We start from the raw sequence: 25,571 nt of genomic DNA on the forward strand, positions 1-25,571 counted from the left end.
CCTGAGAGCGAACACTCTGAAATAATAGAAAATCCATCTTCCTTACTATAAAAGAATAGACTCCCAGAGGCTATATTGTCTCTGTTGGAACTGTTTAGGAAACGCTAACAAATGTGTGCAGGGAGAGATACATTGCTATACAGTGCTATATGCTGCTGTATTGCGTTATACTGTGCTATACAGTGCTGTCCTGTGCTATACAGTTCTATAAAGTGCTACACTGTGCTATGTAGTGCTACATAGTACCTTACTGTGCTATACTGTAGATTGCAGTTTGGTGAGTTGTATACTCTTGTGTACCCAGGGGCGGACTGACCATTTGGAAACTCTGGCACTGCCCGAGGTCAGTAGGGGGCCCCATGAGATGCCCCTGGTACCTTTTTCATAGGCTTTTTTGAGTTTGGGCAAGGACACAGGGGCCCCATGATCCCCTATTGCCCGGGGGCCCCATGAGTTGTCAGTCCACCCCTGTGTGTACCCCATGCCTTCACAGTTTCACAGACCTGACTGTCTTTCTTAAACCTTTTTTTTTGCATCAGCAGTATGTGTGCTTGATTGCTAGCCTCTGTGCCACCCATTTGCAGCTTTTTTCTGCTTATTATGCCTCATGCACATGGGAAATTTTGCAGCTTCTTCTAGGGGTGTCAGGGATTTTTTTTCCAGCCTCTAAACTCCCCTGCATGTTATCCTATCTGTCCATGTACACATAGGGGTTTATTTACTAAATCTGGTTCACTCAGGATTTGGTTCACCTGCATGGTGGCCAATCAGCTGCTAACCTCAGCTTGTTCAATTAAGCTTTAGCAATAAAACCTGGAAGTTGATTGGTTTCTATGCAGAAGTGCACAAGATTCTGAGAGAACCAGCTTTAGTAAATTAGCAAAGTTTAGTGGCAGGAGCTTTTAAAGGCAGTTAAAAAAACCCACTGCCGGGGCGTCCAGGAACAGCAGAGTTTTGGCAGAAAAAAATGCTTGACACTGCTAAAAGTGCCTAAACACTAGTCACGTTTAGCACTTGAGGGTTTATTCATTTTAATAAATTATTATTCTGGCCAATGAAATTAATTAACGTCCTGTAAACCCACCTAGAAACTTGTCAAATGTAAAAGCTTAAGACACTTTATCAAGCATCAGGCTTTTTTTCTGCCCAAACTCTGCAGCAAAGAGGGAAGACTTCTAGGAGAGTTTGCAAAATGTCCTATGTGCATAAGACTTTAAGGTCTCTTTTCTTGTTTTTTTTTATATTTTTCAATTATATTTTCTGCTAGGGTTAAAAATAGTGAGATTTAGTTTTGTTTTGATTCTTTTGAGGGGGAGCAGGAGGCAGGCAATTTTAGAGTGTGCTGCATACACCTGTTTCTGGACAGTTGCTGGAGCTTCCCTTGTAAGTAGCTCACTGCCACATGCTGTACGGTAACTACTATGCATCAAAAGCACCAGACTTTAACCCCTCATTGTGATAGCTTAAAAAAAAAAAAAGCTAGGCATTTAATAAATCTCCCTAGAAATATTACAATGAGATGCTGGTTTAAAATTAGAGGCTGCTCGTGGTGGCAGTTGGGGGCAAGGAGGCCCTGCAGGACATAGAAGTGGTAGGACCACAAAAACTGGAGGTGGGACACATTGCCTTTTATTTTCCCCAAATGGCTAGCCAATACAATCACAGCACACAAACCTTTCTGCACTTACATCCTTCCTGGTGTAGAGCAGCTAGTTGTCTTCCACCATTACTAATGTGCCCTCTTTCCTCTCCCTCTCCTCCTCACTGAGGCTTCTTTAAACATTGTGATGTTCTGAAACACTCCATACAGCTTTATTTCACCTCCCAAACCTGTCATTTAATAATTTATATATCTTTCAATGTAGCCCTTGAAACCATATGAAAACTTCATATGTCTCTTTTTGACAACAGTTTGTTAATAATTCCCTCAAAAATACAAATAGAATATCAAGATTTGGCTCTATAGGCTTTTGGGGGTTTGGAGAAATGTTTGATTTATTGAATTTTAGAATATTTAGGAAAATCGGCTTTGAAACTAACCCAATCAGATTTGCCCATCCCTAATCCCACATAGCAGAAGGCTGTTTTTTACCATTTTCTATTAGGAAAAATTGATTTTTTTAATAGTCTATGTAAGCAAATTGGATCTAACAGTTTATTGCAGTGATATATTTGCAATACAATTTTTTAATAAAAGATCGGCTAGAAAGGCAGAGTTATTAGGCTTAAAGGCAAAAGAGAAAGGGAAAGGGAAAGCGTTTTTCTCACTTAACATTGTGTGACTTAAAACTCTTGTGAAAATGGATTTTGTAGTTTTGTTCTTTAGTTACTACATTCTGAACATTGACCTACAACAGAAAACAAACTAGGAAAGGGTGCCTTGTATAGTTGATTTGGTTTCCAAGATCAAAAATCTATGAAAGGAAAATGTGAAACACTTGCAGGACTGTATCCAAAGGTATATACACTTGCTCTGCTAAACAGTATGTAAAATCTGTGTGGGGTCAAAATTGTATTTACATCTTGCACCACTGCCTGTTATATTGTAAGGACCATTCTTAAACTGCAAGACCTCATGAAACGATGCAAAATTCCAGGTAGGACCAACCACTGCTCCAAGACTTCCTTATCTTGACAGAAAGATATACATAATTATAAAATAATTATGTATAACAAAGGCTTTAGCACTGTGATTTACAAACAATACTGAAAGAGAAATGGTAGGCAACTTCAATTTTGACTGGAAAACAATACTGTATGTTTATTTAGTAAAATATCGAAGGAGATTTCTACAATAGTTATGCAAGGGTATGAACCATGCATACTAATAAATTATAACAAACACCCCTGGGAGATTTTTCAGTGGCGTGCTTCTTTTTACTGGGAGATTGCTAACTTTCCAATGTTGTTTCTAGTTGAATTGTTAAAAACATATGCAGATGAATTAAAGTAAACATCACTGTTTTTTTGCATTGCATTACTTTGTGTTAATGTATTTAATTACTTGAATTATTGTAAAACTAAAAAGTAATTATAACTGCCCAAATATATAGGGAACATATTATAATTATTGTATGTGGGTACCCCTGCAATACAAATGCAGGGCCAAAGGAACAATTGTTATTTTTATTCTGCTCTAATAAAAATGATTTTAAATTGTACTAATTTACCTCTATCTAAAATTATAGAAAAAATATTTATAGTCATGTCAGTGTTGCAAACAGTCTAAGCTAGATTAGATAAATACAGGGCACCATACTGTAGCTGGCTTCAGAATTGTAGTGGGTAACTGCAAATCGCACCTCTTCATGGATTTTGTACAGTGAAGAATATGTTTAAAAACAGACACATGATTACTGAGCTAAAGCCATGTGATGTTTAGCAAGCAAAGGGGATTTTTTTTTTATTTATGAAGCCTGGTGATTTAGATTTTTCTTATTATTTTGCAGAGTATATGCAATATATTCACACAAAAATAGTGAGCCTGAAAATACAAAACAAAAAAAGCTACAATCAAAAATAACAATATACCAAAAAAGTAATATATGTGATTAACATAAATGAACATAAAATTAAGTGATATTAAGGTAAGATGAAAAAAGGCCACCTAAATCCAATGCGTCCTCCGGTGTTAATGACTTCCACCCTTAAGGGATTCACACCACCACCTGTGCACAACACTACTGCAGCACTCACTGACTCCAGAGCTGTCAAAGGAAACAGCAAACAATGAATTTGTATAATGATTTTCCAGCCCTTTATAACAAGTCATACAGCTTCACCAAAGTACTGAAGTCACTTGGTAATATCACCTCTCCCTACTAAAAGAGGTCTTGCTGATGTTAAGAACCAGAGGTGAGTACTTTCTTGGAGGCCAATACAGGCCATCTCCAATTCTTCATGGTCTTTTGTTGATCACCATAAGCTGCACAGCACACTCTTCTCAAACAAACAGCTCATGGTGATCAACAAAAGACCATGGTGAGTAGATGAGGGGCTGTATTGGCCTGCAAGAAGGTTCCCACCTGTGGTTCTTAACTTCACCAAGTCAACCTCTTTTAGTAGTGATATGTGGTATTATTAGGCGATTCTGTGCAAAATTTTTACACAAACGTGTTGTTTGCTGCTTTCCTTTGGCAGCTGTGGAGTTGGTGAGTGTGTCAGCAGTGTTGTATACATGTGGTGGTATTAATCCCTTAAAGCTGGAAGTTATTAACACCAGAGGACATATTGGATTCAAGTGGACTTTTTTCACGTTACTTTAATGTCACTTAATTTTATGTTTCATTTATGATAATCACATATTGGTCTTTTTTGAGACATTATTTTTGATTGTAGCTTTTTTTGTTTTGTTTTTTTGTATTTTCAGGCACTGCTCCATTTTCTTTAGATTACAGGTGCATCTCAATAAATTAGAATATCATCAAAAAGTTTATTTATTTTAGTAATTCAATTCAAAAAGTGAAACTCATTTATTATATAGATACATTATACACAGAGTGATATATCTCAAGCATTTCTTTCTTTTAATTTTGATGATTATGGCTTACAGCTAGTGAAAACCCAAGATTCAGTATCTCAGAAAATTAGAATATGACATATATCAATAAAAAAAGGATTCTTAATACTAAAATGTTGGGTCACTGAAAAGTTTGTCCATGTTCAGTATAGCATGCACTCAATACTTAGTCAGGGCTCCTTTTGCATGAATTACTGCATCACTGTGGCGTAGCATGGAGGCGATCAGCCTGTGGCACTGCTGAGGTGTTATGGAAGCCCAAGTTGCTTTGATAGCAGCCTACAGCTCGTCTGCATTATTGGGTCTGGTGTCTCTCATCTTCCTCTTGACAATACCCCGCAGATTCTCTATTGGGTTTAGGTCAGGCAAATTTGCTGGCCAATCAAGCACAGTGATAACATGATCATTAAACCAGGTAGCATGAAGTGCTCTAGAATTTCCTTCTAGATTTCCTTATATTATGTGTGTAATGAATATATAATATATAAGTTTCACTTTTTGAATTGAATTACTGCAATAAATGACCTTTTTGATGATATTCTAATTTATTGAGATGCACCTGTATATATTTGGGTTTTCTGCACTGACCTACTGCAAGCAGGCTTAAACACTCTAGCTTTGGTTTTTACCACTTTTATATGTAATATATTATTCTATTAAAGTTTTTGAACTTAATCTGCTTATCTTAATGTTTTAATAACTAGGGTGATAATTGGACCAGCTTTGTTGCCATATTCGAAGATGTATGACAAATACACTTTGTTTATTGATGATTCGCAAAGCATTGCAGTATTCGTAAAAAACAGTTACTTTTGCAGTGTTGATTTACTAAAACAATTGGCCAAGGGAAGCTGTGCCACCTTCAATCATCCAAGCTTTTGCAAGCAAAAATCCTTTTATTTTAAATTCCCTCTATGAATGGTTGGGCATTTGAAATGAACATTTGAAAGTTTCACTGGGCACAGTTTACAGCTGCTGCTTTAGCAAATCCTAAATTGCTGTTGTCCAAATTCTAAGTAGGGTTTGGTTGTACATCTTTCACAATTTGCTTAGAAACGATCATACTTACTAGTGGTAAAGCTATGATTAAAATGTACATATTTCTGTCAGTTCGAACTTAAAGGAGATGCCTTGTTGTTGCTTGGTATTTTTACTTATTTGGTTTAGCTTTTAATCATGAGATATAAAGCTCATGTCAGCAAGCTTTGAACTGAATCCTTAAGATGTGGTCTAATGAGATTTGGCTGTACTAAAGGTATAGGAATTGCAACTGCCCTCTTTACTGGCCAGTTTACTAAATAAAAAAAATAGAAAGAAAATTATAGGTGAAACATGATAAGAAAAAATAACATATTTTGCTCAAAACATTTGCTAGATCTATATACTGTATGGCTACCTGCAAACTAGTATTTAGTGATCAAATGTATGTGAAAGTAGTTAGATTTTCTCTTCTACCTCTTTTACATTTATTTTATTTTATTTAACAACTAATGCATATGGATGTGAAATTAAAAGGCATAGGAATTTATTTTCTACATGAGTTATAGTCACTCCTGCACAAATTGATATGTGCAGTCTGTAAGGCATAGGACAAGTCCCTGCCGGCATGCAGCACCCCAACTCCCATAAGGCTGTCCTGATTCAGATCAGTGTACGCTATATTTTTGTTCTAGTTTCTCTTGGTCAGACTAACCTGTTTCACAACCCCACTTGTGTCCCAAGTAATTAAAAAAAATGTCATGCACATGATTGGAAATTGCAAGCCAACATATGCTCATTTGGCTACTTTAAAAAGGTATCCCAGAATGCTTATGTTCATTAACTCAGTTTTTATGACAGCATCCTTATGCTCATTTATCTTTAACAAGATAATTCCAGACATTGATGTGTAGCTGACAAATGCTTTTCTAAGTGAATCAGTTAATTATGTTTTCATTGCTATAATATCAACACTGGAGATCTATAAACTGTCAGGATTAGGAAGTCTAGTGGTTCAGGTCAGTCAGGCCTACATAAGGTATGCTATAGAACCTCTCTGAAGTAAAGGCTTCGGCAGAAGACTTTGTGGTAGATATGGAGCATTCCAAAATCTTGCAATTCATCATTTATTTATTCCCAGAATTTAAAAATGCAGACAGGACCCCTGTTTTTCTTAGGAAAACTGAACAGTAAAATAAACAATGAAGACATGAAAACCTACAACTTCCATATTGCCAGAGTATGTACTAACCTGTCTCTACTTCGTCGTGAAGGGAAAGCAGCATTGCAACCAGCTACTGTGCAGACGTGCATCTCTTTCAGATGAACGTTCCTGTAGTGCAGCTTCACACTGTATGAGCTTTTGAAACTCTTTTTGCACACATAGCATATTTTAGGATCGGGACTTGAGCAGAGGTCACCCTCCGGAGAGAATTTTTGAGGGCTTCCATAGTTCAAAGATGAACCTAAGCTTTCATGAAGTGCAGCCATGCCAGCACTACCCCCATTATAAAGTCCATAGTGGCTCATGTAAAACATATCATATGTAGGGTCTGTAAACTCTTCTTTTACCTTTATAACAGCCTGCTGATGACAGTCAATGTGATTCTCAAAAGGTTTCTCATTGTCTGTCATAGACCTGACATTACTTTCTTTGTGAAAGGAAAGGTGATCATCTTCCATTGGTTCATCACAATACTTTGGCTCAGATGATTCTGAATCATTTTCAAAATCTCTCTCATGTTCCGGGTCTTCTGAAGCGATACTGTTTGCTCTGGTGTCTGTCCTCAGAATACATCTACCACTGCCATTCTTTGAGTAACTGTTGATGGACAATCCAGGACTTAAATCACCTTGAGAATTGTTATCTTGGTTAATGTCATTTGTGGAAGGACAGTGATCTAGATCTTCATCTTCCTCATCAAATTCATCAGCTGTATCAATCACTTCCTTTTCAATTTTGACGGGCATACTTGATTTCCGTGGCTTCTTCTTGGGAGCCAAGTCTGTGTTTGCATCCTGTGTTGACATGTTGATCACAGATGATGATAACTCTTGTGGCAGAGAAGGAAGAGGTTGTTCCACCCCCAGAGGTGCTGGCAACATTGGGCTAGTAGGTAGTGATGTTGGAGGGCTCACCATATCTCCTGAATTTAATAAACTTCTGTAAAAAGGAGGAACAGGTTGTACAGTCTTTAATGCAGGGAACACCAGTTGGCTGGAAAGTGAATTTTGCAAAATAGGGTCCAAGGGTGGTGTTGAAAAGCCCATTGGAGGTCGACCAGGGCTTGTTAGAGATAGGCTTGATTTTGTACTTGCTATAACAGGGGTAGCTGCTCCAGATGTTGCACGGATAAGGTCTTTATCTCTATTGTTCCTCAGCATTGGCATGTGAAGCCGAGGATTGGGATTTGCACTATGCCGATTTCTACTTCTAAGAGAACTGAAAACCATGTTGCAGCCTTCAATGGTGCACCTGTGTTTTATCTTAAGATGGACAGCATTGTAGTGAATTTTTAAAGTTCCCTTATCATAAAAGGTTTTTCCACAAGCATTGCAAAATACCCTGCCTTTCCTTGATGATGCTCCCATCCGCCTCATCCTGTGAATTTTAAAGGAACTTTTGACATGGTCAGGTTTATTAATTTCATTGGTAGGTGTTGAGGCTTGAGAAGGGGAGGCATTATTTGGCTCTGTTTTTGGCTCAACGTTTGTAATGCTACTCAAAGCATTTCTATTGGACGGTTGTTCACTCCTGCTATAAGGCATGGGGGAGACCTCAGACTCACTGGTCTCTTCACATTCATTCTGATTTGAATTGTTAGGATCCCGCAACCTCAGTCCAGGGTGTTCTAGCATAAGCCCATTAGGAGGTAATCCAAGCATAGGAGCTGAAACTGGATTGATATATTGGAACGGAAGGAGAAATGCAAGGCTATTGGGCATGTTCTCAAAGTGGTGAATACTGGAAGGGTTGCTGTTTTCTAAGTGAGAGAGAACACTTGGACTCCTGGTGCGGTTGTTGCTTTCAATAAAAGTTCTTATGTCTGAATCAACCTTTGAGGAAGGAACAGCCACTGCCTGACCTTCTTTCTCCTGAATGGCCATAAGCTCCACAATAGATTTTGTCTCTCCAAACCTTAGAAATTGCTGTAGTGTGATGATCTCTTCTTCCCGGGACATAATGGCCCAGCGGTCCAGGACTTTGCCAGCAGTATCCTAGAATCAACATAACAAAAATATAATAAACACATATAAAACATTATAAAGATATCAATGTTTGTTTAAACAGTACAAATGGGCAAGTCACTATAATGAGAAGATAGTAAAGAAACTTTTTGCCATGTAAATGTGGTAATTACAATCACATTAAAACAGATTGTATTAACTAATTTCAAAACAAACACAGTATATAACACTAGAACTCTGTGAAACTAACCGCATGTAACCTTGCTATTTTAACTGTGTGATCTAGCTGTGTTACAACTGCTTAGCATAAATTAGTATAAGATGTGAAATCATACTGTGCAACGAAGTAGCTAAAACTGTACTATGCACCATAAAACATTTCTTAATTTAAAACAGCCACCAATAGCATTTGCAAGTCTACACCCATGAACATGCAACATTTAAGGTAGAAGTCCAGTAAAAACTTTATTTTTGCCTGTGTCCCATTTTGGGGAGACTTCCCCTCAATTACTAACCTGGTGACCATACAAAAATGTGGATAAACTTCCCAATGGAGACACAGAATACAATTTGTTTATAATTTATAAGCAATAACAATAATAAAAACTTCCTGCCTGCTTGTTGCAAGGCTGTGTTTAACTGACTAATTAAGCCATTCCCATCTAAGCTAGGAGAGCAACAACTAGAATTAAATGTCCACACATATTCACAGTTGCAATATTTTTCCTTGCTGTAAGGAATATTTATCATTGCGCTTTCCCGAAGAACAGTCATTATGTTAAAAACAACTCTGTGACATAATCATTAAGGACACACATAGGTTTTGAGGCATACTAGTGCCAAGCAATATCAGTACAGTCACACAAACATTAATCTAAAAAGGTTGCTAAGCAACAACACAGTCTGGATAAGAAATTAAATGTGAATAAAATGTAGTATTTTGGAAAGTAAACCTGTGGTTATTGTAAAAATAAAGCGTGTTTCCAGACAGAAAATCTGCTTTAAAGTCTTCCAACATTTTGGTAGTCCTAAAAATATTTTTACAGCTTTTAATAATGCTCCTTAGAGCATGTAAAGTATAGGCAGCACTTTATGAGATGGTAGCCTGCACTTTTAACATCATAGCCAATATTCAGCCTGTTCTTATATGTATGATCATATTCATTGCTATAACATACTAAAACTGCCTTAGTTTTATAAAGCTTTAGAGTAAGTCTTTATATGTTCTATGAAGTAAGAAATGCAATTTAATATTTGAAAGCAGTCTTTCAAATATGTTGGCAGCAGTGGTAATTTTACTGTGGTATATACACATATACAGAGGCTAATTTATTACCAGGGAGCCCTGTCATATTTGACATGAGGCCTATCAAGATGCATTTGCTTCCCTCTAACACAACTGCATTTAAAATAGAGAAGATCCTTTGTAAATTATATATTAATGAGAATGTTTTAACAATTTTAGTAAGGCAAGCTCCTTAGTATATGATTTTTTTTTACTCAGTATTAATATAAATGGTGATAACTCTCCCATTGTGTAGCAGAGAATGAGTAATATCCAAAAAGTTTACTTAGTTTTTACTTAGTTTTGCCTGTATTATACTGACAAAGCTACACTGGGTGATAACAACAAAGGATCCAATAACTAACAATTAATCAAACCACTGTGGCAAAGATATCACTAATGACTTGATACAAAAGTGTATGAAATAAAAGGTTTGTAACCTTTACTTAATCAAGTGTATTTTTTTCTTAATGATGTAGTACTGCTGTGGCACATCTTTTCCAGAATGGTGAAAGATTTATGTGATCGATGCTTTAGACATTGGTTGCTTAACCCAGTCCATTAATATTTGTTCCTAAAGCAGTACTCCATTATTGTAAGTGAGTTTCAAGATGAACTCAAGAAATTAACCTTTTTTTTTAAATTACATTGGTCCAGCTCAGTTACATCTAACGTTTCAGAGCTCACATCTGGAGGGGACAGTTCGCTGTTGTACCAAGTGCTACATACAGCCAGCACTGGTCTCTTTTTATTGCTGCTTGAGCGACTTGCCTTCTGTATACTGAACACAGGAGGTCATTTACTTGGCACCTCCACAATTCAGAAAATGTCTTGTATTTCACTGAATACAAGGTGTTTTCTGATAGGACAAGGCAGGGATCATGACATCATCATTGCCTCCTCCAATAAAAAATTGCTTGTATTTACTGAAAAAAATACAAGCCACCCTCAGTGTTCAATGTACAGAAAGCAAGTCACTTGTGCAGCACCTAGAAGTGATCAGTTTCATTTCAATGCTCAAAATGAATATATTTACTATAAATAATATATCGTAAGCATATAATTAATTACAGAACAGCTATTTTTATACACAAAAGCAATTTTGCAGTCATTTGGCATTAATAACAATAGAGGTAATTTAAGGTAGGCAAAGTGTACCATGTGCTGACAGCCAAGTATAAGGCTAGCCACAGCAACATGAGATAAAGGTTGGAAGATATAGCCGCTGAAAGAATTGTCTTGTGAACGTGCCTCTCCATAACATGCACAGACATTTTTTTCAGAAATCTACTGGTCAACTCATCCCAAGAGAGAAATGCATCACAACGATGCCTTGTCCTGAAAGACTGCTTTTCTTTTCCTCAGTGATAAGGTTATCTGTAGGGTTGTCTGCTCTGTGCTAAAACATGAACACACAAGTGATCTGATAATGCATGTTTATGGAAAGATCATTCATAAGAAAGTTTGTTCCATGATTGGATCAACAGATCACCATTTCATTTTGCTAGATAGCTGTGGATTTAGTTCATGCCTGCATTAGTAAAATAAAACAGACATGGTCCATAGCATCATGCCCATGTATTTCAGCATCTAAAAGTACAAGATTACTTAACCTCCCTAGCGGTCCGATTATGTCCATATTTCTGTGCTCAAAGCGGTACATTTTTTTGCATGGAAATATGTATTTTTTTTAATGTAGGCCTGTAATTTTTAGGAATAACTCACTGAAATCTGTCCGAACAAGAGTCTAATATACATCCCGGGTAGGATAAAACTTGAAACACAAAATCATAAATTATAATTTAATAAATAATCATAAAAAATAATAATATAATAATAAATTTAATTCAATAATATAATCAAACCAAAAACACTGAAATTTGAAATATAGCGCCAAGTTCGTACATCACTGAGCAAAGTCGCAAAATCGTTTTCAGTGTCTGATGACGAATTTCCCCCATGAACCATTATCACTCAATTCTGCAAGTAGTTCTAATTTACTATCGCTGTTCTCTAGCTGGTCTAAAACCGATTTTGACCTAAAGGGACGCTTTTTGGACGCCATGGACGTTTCTCAGTTTCCAGGCAGAAAGAACAGTAAAAATGCAGGCAGGGCACAGGACAAAGCACTAGGGACAAAATGTATGTGAAATGGTTTGATACAGTAATGTTTTACTATGTGATTTTAGTGATTTTAGTGAATGTCACTTTTTGTCATTTTCAAATTTCCCGCCAGTTCCGTTCCCCGTACGTCCCGACGCTCGCAGGGGACGGAACCCAGAAGACAGATGCCGGCATCCACCGGATTACATTGCTGGGGACACTGCAGGGGGACATTGCGGGAGCACAGGACAAGGTAAGAGATCGAGGGATCCCGGAGCAGCACCGCATGGTATTCCCAAGTGTAGCTCGGGGTTACCGCTTGTGGTACTGAAACTTACCCCGAGCTACACTCGGGAATACCGCCAAGGAGTTTAAAGATGAATTCCCAATATGGTATAGTTACATTGGTCCAAGTTGGACCATTTCAATGGGCTGGCCTACCCGCACAGACACAGGGAAAAAAGCCCCTGACCTTTTTTTAAATCAATCCACATTGATTGGGTGTGCACTAAAACTCACTGCAATTGCACCCTTGCATGTCTGCTAAACAGCAGTGCATCGGTCTGCATAACAGATATGTGAGTGATTTTGCACATATTCCCATCATACATTAATGTAAACCAAGCCTTATAATGGGGTTCCTTGAGATATAAAATACTTTTCAAGTAGCTGTGACTGAAAAAAGGTTGAAAAACACTAGTATATACCATACCTGCCCAATGCTCTTGGAAGATGGAAATCACTGACACCGCTATTCCAGTGATCTCCAATTGCTTCCAGGTGTGCTGAGTTGCTGGATTTATGCATTCTGATTGGATGAGGTGGAGAGGCGGGGTAGTGATATCATGACCTACTGAGTTCAGAATCTAGCAGGCCAGTCACTTAGCACAGGACCCTAAAGCAAGTGAAGATGCTAATACTACTATTTAAAATAGGCGTGTGAGTTTTGAGTTGAGTGTCCCACAAATAGTAAACAACAGACTGCATGCTCAGCTGTATAGTGTTTATAATCACATGGTATCACAAGGTATCCACAAATACTGTTATAGTTGCATTACATAGTTAGTCTGGCTGAAAAAAGACAGAAGTCCATCCAGTTCAACCATTAAAAAAAAAGTTATAATCCTATACCCACAGTTGATCCAGAGGAAGGCAAAAAGAAAAAACCCAGCAAAGCATGATCCAATTTGCTCCTGCAGGGAAAAAACTTCCTTCCTTATCCCCCGAGAGGAATTGATTCCCTGGATCAACGTTACCTATGAATGTTAGTATCCAGTTATATTATGTGTATCTAAGAAATAATCCTGGCCTTTTTTTAAAGCAATCCACTGAGCTGGCCAGAACCAACTCTTGAGGGAGTCTATTCCACATGTTCACAGCTCTCACTGTGAAGAAACCTTTCCGTGTTTGGAGACTAAATTTCTTTTCCTCCAGACGTAAAGAGTGCCCCCTTGTCCTCTGTGATGACCTCAGTGTGAATAGCTCTACACTGAGTTCACTATATGAACCACTGATGTATTTATACATGTTGATCATATCCCCCCTTAATCTCCTCTTTTCAAGAGAGAATAAATTCAGTTCCTCTAATCTTTCTGGGCTCCTCCATGCCTCTTATCAGTTTGGTAGCCCTTCTCTGTACTTTCTCCAGTTCCCCAATGTTCTTTTTGTGAATTGGTGCCCAAAACTGAACTGCATATTCCAGATGAGGTGTTACTAATGATTTGTACGGGGGTAATATGATATCTCTCTCTCTGGAGAATATACCTCTTTTAATACAAGAGAGGATTTTGCTCGCTTTAGAAACAGCAGCTTGGCATTGCATATCATTATTACGCTTTTGACCTACCAGAACTCCCAGATCCTTCTCCATCATTGATTCCCCCAGTTGTACACAATTTTATCTATGCATATGTTCTGCTTGAGACCTTTTATGTGTATGATGCATGTAATTGATTATCTTCTGTATTATACATCCTAAAATGCCTCTGGTTTGGGATTCCAAATATGACCTTAGTCTTGTACTCTATGCTTATTGATTGGAGAAGAGAGCACATATATGACCTAATTAGTGAACTCCTTCAGTATCCAGTCAAAATCTTGAAGAAACTGGTTAGGACTGGGCTTTGGTGTATGGCAGAGGTGTCTACATTATAAAATAGGCTCAACAGAATAGCAATTTTGTTGGCAGGAAACAGTTCTCACGTATGCATTTCTACTGTGTATTTGGCTGCTTTTCTTCACTTACTGTAGTAATTCCATAATCTATAAAATAATCTTATCTGAAGTTATAAAGTTGGAATTTGTGAAAAATGGCTGGCTTAGTACAACATTCCAAATACATAATAACAATGTCTGGAAGTGTATTCATTTTTGCTTTATTAATTTAAAGATTTTGGTCTGCTTTTTCATTTTTATTCTAGGATACTGTCTTGTGTGCATGTTTCCCCAAAAATGTGTAACTGTTGTTCTCCAAATTTAAGCTGTGTTCTTTCCAGTTAGCTGGCCCTATACCAGCAATGAGCAAACTACGGCCCGGCGGACCTTTTAATCCGGCCCGCGGAGCGTGGCAAACATTGGCTGTCAGGATGTAGGCGGGGCAGCATGACGAACTCCCCTCCTCTCACAGTCCGCCCTGAAGACCGTAACGGTCTCGGGAACACGGCGAGAGGAACGCGCGGCGCAAAGGTAAGTGAATTGACACAATATGGGGAATGAATTACTATAGGGGGGATGAATTACTATGGGGGATGAATTACTATAGGGGGGATGAATTACTATAGGGGGGAATGAATTACTATAGGGGGGATGAATTACTATATGGGGGATGAATTACTATATGGGGAATGAATTACTATATGGGGGATGAATTATTGTGGGGGATGAATTACTATATGGGGGATTAATTACTATAGGGGGGATGAATTACTATATGGGGGATGAATTACTATGGGGGATGAATTACTATATGGGGGATGAATTACTATGGGGGATGAATTACTATGGGGGATGAATTACTATATGGGGGATGAATTACTATGGGGGATGAATTACTATATGGGGGATGAATTACTATGGGGGATGAATTACTATAGGGGGGATGAATTACTATGGGGGATGAATTACTATGGGGGATGAATTACTATATGGGGGATGAATTACTATATGGGGGATTAATTACTATGCTTACTATGGGGGAATAATACTATACTTACCATGGATAACATGGTAGTGGCTGGGCCGGCCAGCAGCTAGTCCGGCCCCTGGGTCCAATATATGAACCCATTGCGGTCCTCAAGTCAAAAGGTTTGCCCACCCCTGCCCTATACTGTAGTTTACTGCTGCATGAATACATGGAAAAACAATCATCAAATTATGTTAGAAAATCCCAAGACCGAGAAATTCTGATTTTCTTCTAAGTTTATTAGTGTGGTCCTATTTGTGACGGTAGTTAACGACTGTATGAAAAATGGTATACCAGCACCTTGAGCTTCAAAAAGTACTACCACATATTTAAGATAATATTCCTCAATAGAAAGCAAGTTACTATTTGTGCATTAGGTGCTACTGAAATATTGTATTATATTTCTACAAATCCTTAAATATATCACTATGCCAAAATGCAATACATTATACCTCCAATTAGGTTACCTACCTCGCAAACATATATTTTCAAAGGTCTGAAGCCGGAAAAAAATGCTTTGTGACACAGCATACTTCTAATATTTTTTTTTATAGCTATTTGTACCCCATTGTGTTACTAAAACTTAACAGCATCTGCTAGATGACCTCTGGACCGGGCCTATTATCTTGAAGAGCAAAAGAAGAATTTATTATTAACACAATGTAGTGTGCAGTCCTCTCCTCTCATGAACTGATGATATGATTGCAGCTGACCTGCAAGCAAGGATAAAATGTGTGAGGATGTGACCCAGACATAAGGACATACTTTGTCCAACATCTGAGTCACGTCTGAAGCAAGGGATGAGTGCAGCATGATTAGCTTTGAAGATGCAAGCTGTCAGCTTAATATCTTGCATAAAGAGTCAAACACAGGGTTCACTAAAGTACTTTCAAGAGTAAAAGCATGTAGCAGATCTGAAAGGTACATTACTTTTTAACATTTAATAAGAAATGGAAACTAGGACTATTTTTGATATACTTGCCATATGCCAAAATTATTAAAAACAGTAAGCGTTTCTTTTTGAGCCAATATTGTTTGTTGATGCACAGTGTCAACTAATACAGAAAAAATCAACTTCATACTGAATTCAGTACTGTGAGTTGTAAAGAAGAAGAAATTCATCTAAAGGCTATTGAAAACAGGTATTATCATTTTACTCATTTTGGTGTCCTTTTATCATGCAGAGGTAAATGACCGCTGCTTAGTTCTCCGGCATTCTCAGAGCAGAGTTCTCCTCTGAATGCCTTTTTATGAAGCGGTGTAGATCGCTTCTCCGAATGAAGAGAGAAGTAATCTACAAATGCTTTGAACACTGGAAAATGACTGCTGTTACTATAATCTCGCGAGATTACAGTAAGAGATCAGTCACACACCGTTTACTAAGCAGCGGTAAATTACCACTGCTTCGTTTGCGGTTCCTCGATTCTCCAACTCTGAGCTGGAGAATCTGGAGGGAGAACACAGATCACCAGTGAAGTGCTGACATCTCTCCTTCATACACTGGCCATCTGTGTGCTGAGATGATCAGTTAAGAACATGTTCTCCACTTATCATCTCTGTTTCCTAACCACTAATGATCTGAGATCAGCAACGATCCTCAGGATTGCTGCTGATCTCAGTTTCATAAAAGGACACCTTTGCACACATTCATTATCATTAATAATGTTTTCACAAACTGAATAGTTAGTTCAAGTTAAAGGTCCAGTCCACCAAAAACTAGTATTTCTGGTTGATGCTGTTGAGTTGAATCACCAACCTGCCTCTTATCTCTGGGAAACTTCCTGCTGCAGTTTCAGGTATTGTACATCCTGTATTGGAGAGTCACTTGTCCAGATGCACTCTCTGATATAAAAAAAAATCACAAATTAAATGGAGCATGTGAAGTCCCTGTTAATGGCTACAGCACCTGGACACAGCTAGGCAATTGAGAGCTGGGATCTTGCCACCTCATCCCCTTTGAGGCTAAAGAAATTGTCGAATTTGCTAACATCAACTGAAACCGAAATATCTGCTTTGGTTGGACTGAGTTATACATTTGTGATGTTCAGCTTTCATTAATTTTTTGTTAATTGAAACCTAAGTTCATCTAAATTCACCATAAATATAAGAAAATAATATGGCCATATGTTTTATATTGATTTGATAACATCACAAATACACACATAGCTACATAAACCATCTATGACCTTGAAAATTAAAAATGATTAATATACAGCATGTGTAGTATTTCAGTGTTGGATACACTATATCAAGCCGTGAAGAGGAGACATCTAACAAATCTGCATTCTACTGCTTTTTCAAGAATGTGACAACTTTGCAATTTGATTCCAGAGAATAGCTAAGCTGCGAGAACAAATGCTAGTGTGATTGGAAGATGTGAGGTGAATGTCTGGGCCATTGTAAAAACACGTGAAGCCTCTCCAGCTCATCACATCTGTGTGTAGGTCTTATTTACTGCAAAGCTTTTACTACTGATATGAGCACAGCAATAAGAATTGATAAAGTAGTGTGTGTAATACAGCACATCTGCTCTCTCAAATTCATTCTACAATGCTAACCTGCCATCACTGGAAATACGTAATTCATGCTTAAAAGCATTTATATTGTGAGCAACGCAGTCTAAGCACATTCACCTGTCTATGTCCACATGTATGTGTTGCCATTTATCATGCAGATTCAAAAACAACTGAGGCTTGGTTCACATATATGAGAATTTGAAGCATTTTTAACCGCATCTGATTCACATGACGTGAACCAAACCAGCTTTATATTGAGCCAGTTCACATATGTGTGGGATGACTGCAGAGAGATTTTTAAAGACTCAAGTACGATTTTCAGTTCGGTTCAGGTGCTATTTCCAGTGTAATAAATTGGAAAAATTTGCACCTGAATCACTGAACGAAATCACGCTGAAACTGGATCCGTGCATATGTGAGCCTGGCCTTAGACTTTCTCCTCTGGGCAAAAGTAAAGGGCAGCACAGTGGCTAAATGGTTAGCACTTCTGCCTGGCAGTACTAGGGCCATTGGTTTGAATCCCAACCACCTGCCTGGAGTTTGCATGTTCTCCCTGTGCCTGCCTGGGTTTACCCCGGGTACTCTGGTTTCCTTCCACACTCCAAAGACATGCTGGTAGGTTAATTGGCTCCTGTCTAAATTGTCCCTAGTATGTGTATGTATGAATGTAAGTTAGGGACCTTAGACTGTACACCCCTTGAGGGTTAGGGACTGATGTCGATGTACAATATATATGTAAAAAGCGTCATAAAGTTATTATAGAATGATGGGCCTGCAGACACAAGCACTGCAGTTTCTGGGAAAATGACTGATAAATACAAATAGTCCAGCAGCTGAAAATCTCCCTGTGTTATAAATTGCATGCATATTTCAGAGACCTGAATTTCCCATTAAAGAAAGGAAAATGCAGATGTGTGGTGACTGGGACTCGATTCAGCAAAGCTGTAGGTGACAAATGTGTTTTAGTACTACTTTTCCCTGTGTATGATTTGAAGGTGATGTATATTTTATTATTATCAGTAAAAAATTTTAAAATATTTTCTTTCTAATGAAATATTGCATGTAAGGATATTGTAGTTATCTATCTAGCCAGCAGGTGAAACTTTGGTCCTTTTTCATGTTTCCATTATCTCCTTATCTTCTGCTAAACAGCTTGTTGTCTAGAGGGCTCAATAGCTCAAAATGAGATTTCTATACACAAGTAAATAATAGACGTACACGCTGTAAATGTGTGTTTCATTTCAAATGCATTCGTTCACTGAAGAATTTTGATTTGCCATATTAATTATGTTGAACCGATTCTTTTTTTTTCTAAAATTTCATTATATTTAGCATTCATTTCATATATTTTTTAATCTGGGTGGATTTGAAAACATTTTCAGTTTTTTAGAAAGATTGCTATATGTTAGTTTTTGGCTTTGATTTTTTCAGGTGGATTTAATATATATCAAAACTATTTAGAAGGATTCAATATTTTTGGATGCAACAGAATAAATAATGCAAAATTCGGCTGCTGTGAATTTTTCAAACCTAAAAATTGCATTAGGCTGTGGAACTGAACTGACTGACTGTGACAGCTATAAATTCAGCTTAAATTACAAATTTACTTGATCTGAACTACTGAACAAATTTGAAAATTTAAATTATTTCCACATGGCAGCAGACTACTATCATGTTGTGTGATGTCACCTGAATTAAACAAATGAAACAAATACAATAGTTAATTTCATTATAACTTTTTTGGATTCATTGACATCCATTGCTATGTCCTTTCAGAGATTTGTAATCATCCGAATCTCTGAAAATCTAATTTTCAGCCAAAAATCAGTTTGTAATGAAAAGAAGCGCAGTGTAGTTAATAAGTAATAATTTATTTATTTCAGGTACTTATACAGTGCCGTCAATTTACGCAGCACTTTACATATATATTGTACATTCACATCAGTCCCTAACCCTCAAGGGGTGTACAATCTAAGGTGCCTAACTCACAATCATACATACAGATACTAGGGATAAATTAGACAAGATCCAATTAAACTACCAGCATGTCTTTGGAGTGTGGGAGGAAACCGGAGTAAACCCACGCAGGCACAGGGAGTACATGCAAACTCCAGGCAGGTGGTGCCTTGGCTGGGATTTGAACCTACGACCCTAGTACTGCCAGGCGGAAGTGCTAACCAATTAGCCACTGTGCTAATCATGGTGACTTCCATCTTGTTGGACTGCTTCATCCAGGGTTTTAATGAGTTAAACCAAACCTAAATGCACATAAGTTCTTGGAACTTTTTTCACTTTTTATGTTATCGTATATGTGCCTCCTATGTGAGTCAAGAGGAAGCCAGGGCTTCATAATATATGCAAACTGGCATATAAATTAAATTCCACCCCAGATTTCAAATATACTTAGAAGGGTAGCTCCAATAGACAGATCTTAGCAGTGATGCTTTGCAGAGAGCCATAGAAATAGGCATTCTACATTCCACAGGGAGCCCTATAAAGGAAAATTTTGGATCAAGTGATCCAACACCTGCATGAGCCTGCTGCTGTGCAGCAATAGAGTGAAAGCTGCAAATCTGACCTCAAAATGCTATACAAGAATATAGTAAATGTATAGTATACTTAGGCCCCGAATAAATGAACCAGCTGCGGCTTTAGTGTCATATAGAAAAATACTTGTGTCTGCATCTTCATATTGATCTACTGCTGCGTACCAGCAAGCAGGGGAATTAACTTCTGATATATCAGGAACATCATATGACAAATGCACCTTATTCAGCACCAGAGCTGTATTTTTGGTGCCTATAATGTAAGTCTAAGGTTTAGGAGGTCAAGTTTAAATTACGGTTAGAGTTAGGGTTACATTTTAGGCCACGTTAGGTGGTAAGTTTTAAATATGACTATTAGACTTTTTAGGGTTTGGGTGACTGAAGGTCAGCAGTCAAAAGGGGTAAGGAATTAGATTTTTCAAAATTTTCCAGTCCCTAAAACCTTGAACATGCATTATCAGTTTTAGGTACTTGGCACCGAAAATCAATATACTGGATATCCCCACTCAAATGCATGCAAAAAATAATAATAAAAGAAAGAATTTAATTGGATGTCATTAATAAGCAAGACACCTTTCCTTCTAGACACTTTTGGAACCCACATGGAAGAGAAATATATTCCCAATATATTTAGAGAAAAAATTATATATGTGACATATATTTACAATATATTGGCCTACGCTAATATATTTTAACATGTATTCTAACAAATGTAAATTTAAATATATTTTCTAAAGGCACATGTTTAAAAATAAATATTTTTTAAATATATTCTTCAGATTTTTTTTACCATATAAAAAAGTAATTTTACCATATATTTTTACATATATTTGTAAATGCATTCCAAAAATGTAGATTAAATGCGTTTTCAAAGACATATATTTGAAAGTGTATTTTTAAAAATATCTTTCATATATTTTTTAATATAAAAAAAAAGCATTTCAACATACAATATATATATATATTTGAAATTTTGCCCAATATTTAATATACTTCAAAAATATATTTTTATATATATATATATATATATATATATATATATATATAAATATATACTTATATATTTTATATATATATATATAAAAAAAAAAAAAAAATATATATATATATATATATATATATTTATATATACATATATATATTTTTTTTAAATATATTGAATACGCCCAAAATTTCATATATATATATATATATATATATATATATATATATGTATAGATAGATAGATAGATATAGATATATATATGTATGTATATATGTATTTCTCCAAGGATCAGGGCCCTCCTATCCCTCTTGTATTGAACTGTATTGTTGCTGTATTGTCTCCTGTTATATTGTAAAGCGCTGAGCAAACTATTGGTGCTATATAAATCCTGTATAATAATAATAATAATAATAATCATAATGTATTTCAAATATATGTCAATATATTTGGGAAGAATATTTTTCAAATATATTTAAAATATATTTTTCTTTCACTTGGGTACATACATCCCAAATGGTTCAATGGTGATTGTAGTGCCTGCCAAGCTACTGTGCTGCAAAAGCTTGGCAACTTAGTATGATGTCATCACTTCGTACCTGGTGCTTAAGCATGTATCATTGTCTAGGATTCTTTAAACATCTGAAGCAAATCAAGAGTGAAATGTTTTCAGGATATATTACAAATGCTTGATAAATATATTAAAGGTAATATCGCAGTCCTGCAGTGAACAATATACAGTACTAATAATTGTGTCTGTACATATTAATACGCTTCTCGTCCCAGCAGTCCTGACTTTCCGAGCAGCCCACTTCTCCACATTAACAGCAGTCATTTGGAGAGAAGCAAACGTGCCATTAGAAGCACTTTTACAAGTGTATATTCATCCACCAATTAGCTTAATGTGGCCGCTTTCTGCATATTTTCAATACAGGCCTGCACAAATCTCATTAATATTTCCCCCTAGCGCTTTGACAGATTACCTTGTCATTATGCATCCTGGAGCCTTTGAAACAATATGGGTAAACTACTGTTTGCGAGGTTAATGACAATTATCCCCTAATTACTGCATAAGTCACTCAGTCCACTTTATCTCATAGGAAGGGTTCTGCTCTGTGTATCTGCCATTGTGTCACTGTAAATGAATTTACTATGGCTAAATTTATATCTGCTGCCTTGGCTTGTAAATTGCACTGACAGGAAAATAAGCAAATTAACATGTCATTACTTAAAACTGGCAGGGATATAATAGAATCAACACATAGGATCATGGTAGTCATGTTATTAATAGGTTTAATAGAAAAAAAAAAGAAAAAAAGAAACATGCTCACAAGTATAAAGGTTAAATGAGGGAAGGTGTACCACACATAAAGGTCATGTATTGCTTGAGAACGGACTTAGTGTATAAGCTACCCCGGCACTTGAGGATGACAAATATTCAATTTAATATCAAAGGAAGGAAGGAATAGTTTTACATTTACACTGCATACAGTACAGTACAATTCCTTCTCTTTTTCCCAGTATGAACATTTGGCATAGGTCCACATCTGAAAAGTATTTATCAGTCCAGTCTTTCTACTGCCCCCGCACCATCCCCCATGGCGAGAGAAAGTGACACTCACCTTCACAGCTCCAGACATCCCCAGGAATGAGAGTCGGGCTGTGCATACACCGTCATGAAACCCACAGCATCTCTCAGAACCCACCAGGTCCCCATGCCGTGTGTGTCCCTTCTTCAATCCCTCCTTCCAAGGGGCAGTGCTGCCCCCCCCAAAAAATGGCACCCTTGGCAAATGCCTTGTTTGCCTTGTGGTAAGGGGAGGGGCAGTGACGTCACCACGCATCTACAATACGGCAAGTACTGACGGTGTGTGTCAGCACACCCACGAGTTTGAATCTAACCGCGTGTGGTGGTCTATTGATTTTAAAAAGCGCATTGTTATCAATTAAAATGTGAGTGCATATGGGAGCACATTAAAGTTCACTTATATACCTCTTGGATAAGGCACCATATCTCTTTTTCTTTCTTGCATGGGATTTATGAGGATACTTAGAAATTACACCAAGGAGTGGATCAAGGAGAGAGACAACCTTACATTCACTCAGGCTTATAGTAAAGCTGCAAGACTACAGCTACTTTGCTACAAATCAACTGGAAGGAGAGTATACATAATACTTGTTGGAACACTTATTTTTTTGCACATATATTTTCTGCACAGATATATATTGCACAGATATTTTTTGCACAACTATTCATTGGACTTTATCTTTTATATTTAAAAAAAAAAATGTTTAAATTTATTCTTGATTTATATTTAATGTGAATTTTTTATTTATATTTAATATGAATTTTTTGATGCATATTGATTATATTTTTTAATTTTACACTAATACAGATATTATACATTAGGTGATATTGGGTGGATCACAAATTAATATTTAATCATGAGCTACCAATATATTTGAATTTGCACAGTTAATATACACTTTTCCAATGATATGATAGTATTAGAGCACAGTTATTTATTCATAAATTACCCCTGGTCATAAGTATGTCATTTTGCTCATTAATGACCTGTTGACACTTCCTACTGGAGTTGAATACTGTGTGCAGCGGTACTTTTATGTGGAGCGCACAATGAGCACCTGAATGCAGAGTGTAAACCTGGGAGACTGATACTGCAGGTTTGGAGAGGTGTTAAAGTGTTACTAAACCCTGCATTCACTATATCTGTTCTCCCACAGTACACATAACATGGAAATGCAATTATTTTAGTAAATATAAACTGCTAAATACCTTTTCTCATCATCAGTTAGAGCAGTCTTGTGACTTCTATCAGTGTGCAGCCCAGCACTAGCTAAAGCTTGTAGGAGAAGTTTTCTTTCTGCTCTAGGGGGATGGGAATCCCCTGACCTGTCTGGATAGTGCTGATTGGCCCTGTGCTAATCACATGCACTCTCCAAAGAAAATAAAACCTCTGTAGCAATACACACCAAACTGAGCATGTGCAGAACGGCTACGGGTTCAGTCTGTATCAGGTAGTCATTTCAACAATTTGTTAAGATGGGTATTTCCTCTGTCCCTTCACAATCTCCAACTCACACATCAGTCTGGCTCAGTGGCCTTTCTGTGTAGGTCAGACAGGCCCGGCTCATGTGCATGTAGAATTCCCAAACTATTAATAATTTGTCCTTACCAATTCAAATTGTAGAAGTCTTTTTCCAAAGCAGCCTGTATTTTTCCTGTGGTTACCTATGGGTTTCCCTTTGTATCCCGAACAATTCTTCTAGCACTTGTGGCTGCAATCTTTCTTGGTCTACCTGTACTTGGCTTGGTATCAAGAGGTTCCTGAATTTTCTACTTCTTAGTGGAAGTGATGACTGGCTTATTCAAGGCTTTGGACATCTTGTTATGTCCTTTTCCATCTTTATAAAGTTGCATTACCTTGTTACACAGGACGTTTGACAGTTCTTTTCTGATCCCCATGGCTCAGTATCTAGCCTAGTCAGTGCTTCCACGTAAGAGCTAACAAACCCATTGACTATTTATACACTGACACTAATTGCAATTTAAAAAGCCACAGATGTGGGACATTGACCTCTAAGTGGCATTTTAACCCGTGTGTGTCACCTTGTGTGTCTGTACCAAGGCCAAACATTCCAGGGTATGTAAACTTTTGATCATGGCCATTTGGGTGATTTCTGTTATCACGATTTAAAAAGGAGCCAAACAAATATTTGATAATAAATGATCATCATCCTTCAATAAAAGAGCATTTTTTGGCCTGATCAGTCATATTTTCAATATCAATGCCAAAATTTCACAATTTCTGCTGGGGTATGCAAACTTTATATATAAAGTATATATATATATATATATATATATATATATATATATGTGTGTAAATCAGCATTCATAAAAGAAAATGATGGTAAGAATATTAATTTGAGTACTGACTTTGCTGCTCTTAAATAAATTCTACAGACTGCTCAGTTATTTATACAGTACATTTCAGGAGCTAATTGTCTGTGCTCTGCTCTTTGTTCTACATTACGGAGTTCATATATATATTACAAAAAAAGAAAGCACATCACTAAAAGAAAATAAAGGATTTTTAAGTCTCTGATCACCTCCCCAGGCTCCTGTTACATCAGTGAGTGGCAGCATGTCCCCAAAGCCTCAGCAGGAGCAGCTTTGTCTGAAATGGAGATTCTGGTGACACTTTTCATTCACATGAGACTGCACGCTTTGCTGAACCAACAAAGCTCCGA

At 37.0% G+C, this 25,571-nt stretch overlaps 1 protein-coding gene across 4 annotated transcripts in view; it reads right to left on the reverse strand.

Moving 5' to 3' along the window:
• BNC2 (basonuclin zinc finger protein 2) overlaps window positions 1-25,571 on the reverse strand; it is an 823,285-nt gene that overhangs the window by 53,422 nt on the left and 744,292 nt on the right. For all 4 annotated transcript variants that reach the window (XM_089674765.1, XM_089674768.1, XM_089674766.1 and 1 more), the window contains one exon: window positions 6,750-8,716. In XM_089674765.1, coding sequence (XP_089530891.1) covers window positions 6,750-8,716 — 1,967 coding nt within the window. The remainder of the gene's footprint in view (window positions 1-6,749; window positions 8,717-25,571) is intronic.

This window comes from Staurois parvus, unplaced genomic scaffold, assembly GCF_062004578.1.
Source record: "Staurois parvus isolate SC_StPar_1 unplaced genomic scaffold, SC_StPar_1.0 ptg000012l, whole genome shotgun sequence".
Taxonomy (NCBI): domain Eukaryota; kingdom Metazoa; phylum Chordata; class Amphibia; order Anura; family Ranidae; genus Staurois; species Staurois parvus.